The sequence below is a fragment of the Frieseomelitta varia genome, unplaced genomic scaffold, assembly GCF_011392965.1.
Source record: "Frieseomelitta varia isolate USP_RPSP 00005682 unplaced genomic scaffold, Fvar_1.2 scaffold_979, whole genome shotgun sequence".
Taxonomy (NCBI): domain Eukaryota; kingdom Metazoa; phylum Arthropoda; class Insecta; order Hymenoptera; family Apidae; genus Frieseomelitta; species Frieseomelitta varia.
The window spans coordinates 81618-90541 of NW_025110788.1; the positions used below are offsets into that span (position 1 = coordinate 81618).

Here is an 8924-nt window from a genome sequence, read left to right on the forward strand (position 1 = left end):
CTCCAAGAGGGTGGAACGGTGTCGAGAGGGGGGGTGGGGGCAAGGGTACAGAGTAACACACTCCTTCCTCCCCTTCTACACCCTCTTCCACCTATATACACACACACAGGCAGAGAGCCGCTGCCTATACGTTAAAGGGGGCTGTTTCGTGAATCCCGTTGCACGGGGGAGGGGGCAATACACAGCTAGCTATATGCCTTTGTCGGTTTTCATTCGAGGGTTGCACGCTCTCACGTTGCGTTGCCACACTCTGAGCAACCCCCTTCTCTCTCCCGGCTGTCTATCCGTCTGTCTCTCTCTCTCTCTCTTTGTCCCTCTCTCGGTCTGTCTCTCTGTGCTCGCATGCACGTCAGTTGACATTCCGCTGCCGAAATCGCACGTTCCTCCACGGCGTAAACCATCTCTCTTAACGTGACAGTTCCGTGGCGGTCAGTTGCGGCCGGCGAAGTGAAATGAGGACCCGCGTTCACCGTTGCCTCGAGAGGTTCTTCTTGTGATCAGTTTTTTTTTTTTTTCTTTCTTTCTGAGTGAGACCATGCCATGCAGCGCGATCGTGTTCGTCGATTGACGGTTCGATCCCACGCGAGGACACGAACATTCGCGCGAATGGATCCAGGGACGGTACAGTGACGTTCGTTCCATCTCTCCGAACGTTGGACGTCCACGAGATCGTGGACGATATGTTGACACGCTGTTTTTTGTTTTCACACTGACCGAGTGCGGAAACCTCGAGGACACTCCGTAGATCACCGTAGTTGGTACTTTTGTTTCGTTGTGCTCGATCGAGAGAAACGAGTGTGAAGTTGTGTACAGAAATTTCTTGGAACATTAGGAGAAACCACCGTTTGAACGTGCAGTCGAATAGAAAAGCTCGCGAAACTTTCTTGCGAAGAGAAACAGGTCTGAGAGAAACACTCTGTCTGTGAATTCGCGCGAGGGAATTACACACGACCGATTGGCGGACGTAGCGTCGAGTGACTAGCAGCAGGAGGAGGGTGGAGGGGGACGGAGGAGCCAAGGGGCCGTGATATGTTTCCTTCGTCAGCGGCGATGCTGAAGAATCTGCAACAAAGTGCAATGACCTCGCCCTTTTTGATGGAGAACTTGCTCCAGAGCAAGGCGTCGCCCGGTGCGGACCTCACCAGCTTGACCTTGAACTGGGCGGCGAGTCTGGTAGCGAGACAGCGTGAACGGGAATGCGAGGCGAGCCTGAGGATCACCAGAGAGAAAGTCTCGCCGTCGAGCGCGAATCAGGATCAGCTGGATCAGCGATCGGCCACCGGCGCACGTGGCGCGGATCGTGCAAGCACGATGATCGACTGCAGGGACCATCAACGAGGATCCTCGGTGAGGATCGTCGACCGACAGAACGATCGTATGCACATTCTACGGGAGAAGGACGGGATGGAGAGGGGCCAGATCACGTACGTGGACGTGGACAACGAGAGGATCGACGGCCATGTAATCGTGGATCGTCTCTGCGCGATGGAGAGGCTCTGCAACGAGAGGATCGAGAACCGATCGAGCTCCGCGGTGGACTCGTGCAACTCGAACGTCGACGAGGATCCGACCAGCATCGAGATGGACGGTGGGCTTCAAGGCGAGAGGGAAAAGGACGACGGGATTCTAGGAGGTGGTGAACGCGTGACGGCGTTACAGCCGGACAGGCGGTACGACCTTGGATGCAGAAACGTCATGCACACGTCCGATGAGATGACGATTCAAGGGGAGAGAGAGGTGGCGGTCGAGCGTGTCGTCGACAGGATAGGCGAGAGAACGACCGCCTGTTCCTGCGGCGACGAGCAGTGCTTAGGACCCGCATGCAGGACCATCCAGGAGAAGGAGAAGCCGCAGCTCAAGTTCAGCGTCAACGCTATACTCGGCGGTAATCATGACAGGCGACCGCATTCGGGTAATTGTTCTAACATGAGACCTCGCGCGCGTTTATCGCCCGTTGTTTCTTCTATGCTTTAAGACAGTGCTGCTCGCCAGCTTTTCATCTTCGTAGATACGCTACGTCGCGTGGAGTAGATTCTTTCACAGAGAGTCTTTCGCCTAACTTGAACGAATAGTAGCATAGTCCTTCTGTATAAAAATTTAAACGAAAGGACGAAAGAGTATCGTCCCGTCAAATTGTTTGCCAAACGATTTTCAACAGCTTTGTTAACGATTCTTAGCAAAAGCTGATGACAACTTTTATCTTAAGGTGAACCAAACAGTCTATATAAATAGTCTAAGTTAACTGACTACTTACAAGGCCGTCGTCTCTAATTAAACTTGGCAAAGTCAGGGAGGATGGGTTCCTGATTAACAAAGTAGACGTCAGAAGAATCTCTTGGTCGTCTCTAAGCGTTTAGAGTGTTGAAACAAAGCTCACCACAAATCAGTGTCGCCGGCAGACTTCTGTCGTCGGTCCCTAAATCTCATCCGCACACCCTCAAGACGAGTCGCAGCGTGCGTGCAGGGTGGAGCAGGACGTCAGCTGGTCGGCCACTTACCTTCACCCCAATATTAAGCCCTTACGATTGGTGCCTATAATATTAGACAAGCGGCAGGATCAAATGATGTATTACCCTGCCTCTTATCGCGTTTCCTTATTCACAGTAATTCCGGCGACGTCGCCGAGAAATTGCTCCGCCTATTACCTTAACCTTTCGATTTATGACGGAAACTGGTGACATGGCCATACCATCGAAATACGTCTCCATACCACCGTCGTCTCGTTACCTTTCCCAACCTAAATCTGCCATCATTTTACCAACCAGGAGACTGACTTGGAACGGCTCACTTTGTCTTTAATCATCGACCGATGATGCCGATCGAAAATTCGTTTCTTTCATCTCTTAAAAGAGAAAAAAATAGGGGGGGGGGGAAGAAAAGGAGTAACAGAAGAAAAAACGAAAAACACATCACGTACATCCGAACCACTTCAGTGTACATCAAACCGTACAATCTCTTGCATCCCCCCGTCGTTCTTTTTTTCCCTTCCTCCCCCCCCCTCCCCCCTCGCCTGCACCCTTCCCTACCACTAACGAGTGATTGACACGAGTCGATAAAGTTCATGCACATACGATAAATACATAAACGGGCACCGGCCCACCCGGCAGTGGGATGGAAAGCAGGTAGGAAAGCCGAAAAGCGGGAACGAGACCCGGCGAGGAAAGAGAGAACCCGAGAGATGGTTCATCAGCAGCGGGGGGCAGAGCGGGGGGGGGGCGGACAGGGAGGGTACCGGATGGGAAGAGGGATACGTGTGGACGAATGTAGATAGGTGGAGAGGCAAATGTTGCATTTAACATTGGCGGATTGCATGCATGCGCCGGTGGAAGAGGAGAAGGCAACCAGTTGGAGAGATAGAGAAGAGTAGTCGGGGAAATTTGGTGCGCCCGGAATACAGGGGGTGGAGAGGGGTGGGGTGGGGTTTCATGCATTTGTCGGATAGCGGATGCATTGACCGTGCCACGTGCATGTGTTACATCCCTCCTCCCCTCCCGCACCCCCGAACCCACCCTCTCCTCCTGCGTGAATCCATCGCCTCCGATAGACCCTCCAGCGTCCATGAGCTGTCCCCTCCCCCCGACTCACCCCCTCCTCCCCCCTTCCCTCTTGATGCAACTCATCTCAACAATCCACCCCCTTCGACCATCCCATCCCTCGTTTTCTCTTTCTCTGCCACCCTCTCCCCCCCCCCCCCCCCGTCGTGACCGGTGGTACTATCGTTCGGTCCGCTTGGTTTGTACGTCATGTCGAAACGTTGTGAAATAATTGCGCGAAAAAGTGATTGGCAACAAACTCGAAATTCATCGACGGGACGCGAACGAACGCCGGAGGTAACGTGGAGTTAGGGACGGAAGGGGGAGCGGCGGGCGAGGGGGCGGGGGAGGGGGGAGGGTGGCGCGGCGCACGGTCTGGAGTGGATGGGCGTTTGACGGGAGAGCGACGTTAAATTTCGAATAGCATTTTCGCCAATCGTTGTGCGATTTACCAGGTACCTCGCACTCTTTCGCGCTCTGCTCTCGTCTTCCTCCCTTTCACAGTGCTGCGGCGCGTGCTGTTTCCGTCTCCCTTGCCCGGTGTCGCGCTTCCATTCGCCCCCTCTTGCTCTTCTCTTCTCCCCCTCCCCCCGCCCCCCTCTTCCCTGTTGACGCCTGTTTCTCGTTGTTGTTTGTCGTTATTATTGATATTTTTCGATATCGAGCGTGACGCGACCGGAGACTCGTGTACTATAGATGGATGGCGAAATGCGTGTGCGCCCCCCGTGCCGTTTCATTGTTTCCCCTCTTTCTCCAATGTCTGTGTTTTAGTCACTCGTTGGAAGCGATGCTAGACTAGAGGCTGGAAGAATTGTCACGGAGGGACATTAGTCGGGAAACGAGCCGACGACCATAGTAAAGAACTAGCCCCGTCAACCAGAAACCAACTGGAATTCAATCAGATCGGTTACCTTTCGGCACACCTTTCTTTCGCGACTATGGCTGTAAAAGATGTTTGTACATTACCCTTAAACTCCTTAAAAGTAAGCACAAACATCTGTGTTCCGCAGCCACTCTCCAAATATCGAAGCTCCAATTTTGACGCCGCGAACCTCGTTTCCTTCGCGCTGCTCGCCGAACTGCGTAAATCGCGCGCAACGAGAAAATTCGCGATTCCCAAATTCTCGATCGAGTTAGCACGCCGGCGAGAGGCAATAAGTCACGGTACGGGACGTCAGCCCGCTAACTGTGCGCCAAGGGAAACATCGTGCCTCTATTACCGAACCGCATCGCGGCGAGACGCGCCGCGCCGTTTCCTCGCCGTGCATAAATCGTGCCACTCCCCATTCAACCGGGGAAACCTGCAGCGGTGTCTACTTAATAATGCATCAAATACCCTAATCCCAAAGAATAACCACCGATATGTTGTATCTCGGTTTACGTAGGTAGCGGGACCAGGGTGAACGCCAGCCCGGGGAGGGTCTTTCTAAGCCCGGGCATTAAAAAAAAAAAAAAATAATAATGAAAGACGAGGAAAAGCACAGCTCTACAACTGTAACAACAGAACGGCGGGCTGGATATCCTCAACGACCTTTTCGAACGTTTAATCTCCCCGATGATTCGAACAGTTTGCGCGGAGGGAACAGAGACAGAGATAGATCGGGCTCTCGCGAAGCCGAGTAGGTTCGAAGGAGGTGGAGCAGCTTAAAAAACGATTCCCATTCAATGTTTCCGTTGGAGGTTAAGCCGTTATTAGTTGGCCGGGGCTCGCGGATCCTGGCAGGGCAGCTCCTCTTATTGGCTGGCTAGGAAAACAACGATAAAAGGCGATGAGTATTTTATGGGGTACACCGGGCACAATAGGACGTCGTGTATGGGCCATTGTTAAACCATTGTCTGGCCGGAACGCAAGGCAAACCTCTCTTTCTCCGTTCGATTCCAGCTTCTTCTCGGTCTTTTGGTGGGACGTAACGCGGGGACTATTATTTTATTATTTTCAAACACGTCGCCTTCTCTCTCTCTCTCTCTCTCTATTATTTTCTTTTCTTTCTTTCTTTTTTTTTCCCTACTTGGTTAAATTGGGCGTAGCAGTGCTGAAAAAAAAAAGTTGTTGCGAACACACGTCGGACCATCGACCCTCTTAGACGCGCATAAATCATTGGCATACATTTTTCTTTGCCCTTTCTTGTTTTCCCCTCCCTCCCCCCTTTCCTCTTCTCGAGGGGTAGGCCGCGGTTTATCAACTACTTGTTTTATTATTTTATCCTTGTTGGATGAACTTTGGGTGATTCTCTCGTAACTTTTTCCTTTCACCGGGTTGATTTTTTTTTTTTTTTCCCCCGTACGAAATTTTTATTTGGACGAACAAGATCGTGCCCATTGTGCAAGGTAAAATATATCAAAGCGAATTCACACGTACGACGAATATATCCGTACTAGTATTTGTACCGGAGGTGTTGAAGCGTGCGTCAACAAGAGGTTTGGGCTCAGAGCCTCGAGCTGTTGAGGAGGGTTTCAGTCGGGGGTGTCAGCTCGGATTATGCATCGCAAGGAATACTGACTATGACTTGAGTATTCCGTCGCGCGAAGATCCGGGAACCTTGGGCGTTTCGCAGGTTCGCTCATCTGTAAAAAACCTGCTCCTCTCGTTTGCCCTCATCTTAACTCGATTCTCTCGAGTTAATTGAACAGAATTTATCTGAGAAATGTGCCTATACTTTCACACACATAATAATAAATTAGCGAATAATAGTCACTCGCGTTTACTTTTCTCTTTCTTTAATCGATCGAACGTGTCTCGTACTTGCGCAGAGAATTTTCAAGGACTTCCGCCGGAAGCGATACCGGCCTTCCTGCAAAATCTGCAAAACTCGGCGAGCTACAACATCGCGAAACCGATCGCCAGACCGGCGGCTTATCATCCTTATCACAGGCCGAGCCATCAACCGCCTCAGCGCCATTTGCCCCCGAATGCGCATCACACGTTGCAACAATTGTTCTACAGGGGACCCTACCTAACAGGTAAACAAACTGTTTAGAATTCTTATAATTTGTATGTCCTAGAAATAGAAAACAAGAACTCGAGTTAGAGTTTGGTAAACGTTGAAAGATCAAAGTTAGCGAAACTCCATAGTTTTCGGGGGGTCGATAGTCTACGTAACATACACTTGACTCGAAGCCAAAACCAAGCTGATCAACTCCATAAATTCAAATAACAAAGAGAAACAACTACGACTATGGACGTTATTTTTTTTCTTTCAAATGTGATCTTTCACATTGATTGTTCGTGTTATCTTCTTGCTACGAACGATTCATTCTCGTCGATTTTCCTTTACTGTCCTCGATGATTTTTCAATTTAATATCCTCTACCAAGGAAATGGAAACAAAGATGCTAAAGAAAGAGAGAGAGAGAGAGAAAAAGAAAGAAACAAGATAAACCAAGTGAAAAATTGCAAATCATTGTTGCTTATTTCCATAATCGCTCGCGCGTTGGTGAAAAAAGGGGAGCGCGACGAGCGACGAAAAAACGGCGTTGAATTGTTCACGAAGAGAGAAAAAGGAAAAAGAAGGGAACGAAAATGTTGGTCATTATTCCTGGATACTCGAGAGAGAGAGAGAGAGAGAGAGAGGAAAAGTTAATAAACAAGCTGGACGCGAGGCGGAAACACAATCTCGATGAACATTTAAAACCGAAACTTCCGCACATGGCGCCAAAGCGTATAAACGCGGGCACGTGCACGGGCACGGGTTTATCGAATATCTTGTTATAGGTAGGCTCGTATGGGACATGGAGTGCATATGAAGTGCAGTGAAAGCACTACCATATTATGTACATGCACCGCCACAAGCAAAATGCACGCATGCAACAAGTGCGTGCAAATATCATCGGCGCAGATAATACTGTCATGCTCAGCTTGGCAATATTGTACAGATACGATCTGGAGATTCAATTGCCCGTTCGTTATTAGATGACTTTGATTCAATTACTATCGAGGACCGGGCCTTTGATGTACGAGTAATAAATTTTGTCTATCGACGTTGTTTTTTTTCCCTCCCCGCCCTCGAACGCTGATGGAGTGATTTGTTCTAACAAAAAAAGGAAAATATGTTAACTCGATACAAATTGACGAATGTTTTTAATTGTGCCACAAAGATTTAAGAAGAGATCTTGAAATTTCGCTGAATATCGTAACGAGATACAATTGCATCGACATAGTTCGACAAAGATGCGTTGAAGTCGAATGAGAAATGTTTCGCTAATTGTGAAACGTACAATTGATACAACAAATTAGCATCTAACGTGTGTTGAAGATTGGCTTTATCGTTCGTGTTTATTAATACAGCTTTCCATGTACATTTTCAGATTTTCAATATCTACCGATCGTGATCGTCAATCAGTTGTGACATCACGATTTCGTTTAACCTCTTGCGCTGGAATGACGTGGAATCACGCACGTCGAGAATTTTTTGTTCCAAAATTGCAATATTTTCTCAGTTTTAAGTATATTCAAATATGCTTAATATATTTAAGTTAATTATATATTTATTTAAGTTATATATGTATAATATATATTGTTGTATATATATAAATAATATATAATTCAAGTTAATATATATTTAAATATATTTAAGTTTTAACCTTCTAAGTATCAACGTCAGGTATATCGACATTTATATAATACAATATTTGAGAAAGCCGACTGTCCGATATATCAATGGTCTCTCTTCTTGTTTTTGAGTAGCTTGAGTCTTTATTTGATTTGACTAACTTTGAAAATACAGGAACATACAACAATTTATATGGAAACATGTAAAATTAAACTTCGCCTGGCGATTTAAATCCGTCCACTAGCGGAATGAGGATTTAAATACCCCGTTCTTAGAAGGTTAAGTATATTTCAATATAATCTCAGGCAAAACAAATAATAAATTCGTCACTTGTTAATAATTTCTATCCAGCGGATTTCTATCGTACCGGCGATAGTTCGAAAGAAATTGCGACGAATTATCGTGTATCGGGTTCGGTCACTCGTTATGGTCCGCCAGCGCAAGTGGTTTCGAAATTCGACCGTGTCTCAGGCTAACATTTCGAGCGTAAAACATGTGTGATCGGTAGTGGCGAGTTCCGGAACCGGAGGTCATCATCCCGGCGCTCCAGGTGGCGGGACAGCGTTTCCAGGCGCGATTCAAGGCGGGCTGGGCGATTTCACCAGCACCGGCCTGGTATTCCCGTGGGCGACGAACGCGCGCGGAAAGCCTCGCCGTGGAATGATGAGACGAGCGGTTTTCTCGGATCTTCAGCGACGCGGCCTTGAAAAGAGGTTTCAGATACAAAAGTACATCAGCAAGCCGGACCGTAAGAAACTGGCTGAGAAGCTCGGTCTGAAGGATTCTCAGGTAAGTGGCAGATCGTTCTTTCAAAAAATTATATCATCTTTGTCGTAAAAAAA

General features: G+C 48.3%; 1 protein-coding gene across 1 annotated transcript; it reads left to right on the forward strand.

Annotated features, from left to right (window-relative positions):
- The first annotated feature begins 386 nt into the window (after window positions 1–386).
- On the forward strand, window positions 387–8924 carry LOC122538284. The gene is made up of 3 exons (XM_043672223.1): window positions 387–1912; window positions 6285–6494; window positions 8591–8924. Exons 1-3 carry the CDS (start codon window positions 1030–1032, stop codon window positions 8917–8919), a joined length of 1422 nt encoding a protein of 473 aa, XP_043528158.1. The 5' UTR covers window positions 387–1029; the 3' UTR covers window positions 8920–8924.

Bases quoted from the DNA above. Each gene is read 5' to 3' on its own strand.
- LOC122538284 (XM_043672223.1), top strand. From the start codon at position 1,030: ATGTTTCCTTCGTCAGCGGCGATGCTGAAGAATCTGCAACAAAGTGCA. The intron at 1,913-6,284 runs GTAATTGTTCTA...GTACTTGCGCAG, and splicing joins TGACAGGCGACCGCATTCGG to AGAATTTTCAAGGACTTCCG. The intron at 6,495-8,590 runs GTAAACAAACTG...TGTGATCGGTAG, and splicing joins CAGGGGACCCTACCTAACAG to TGGCGAGTTCCGGAACCGGA.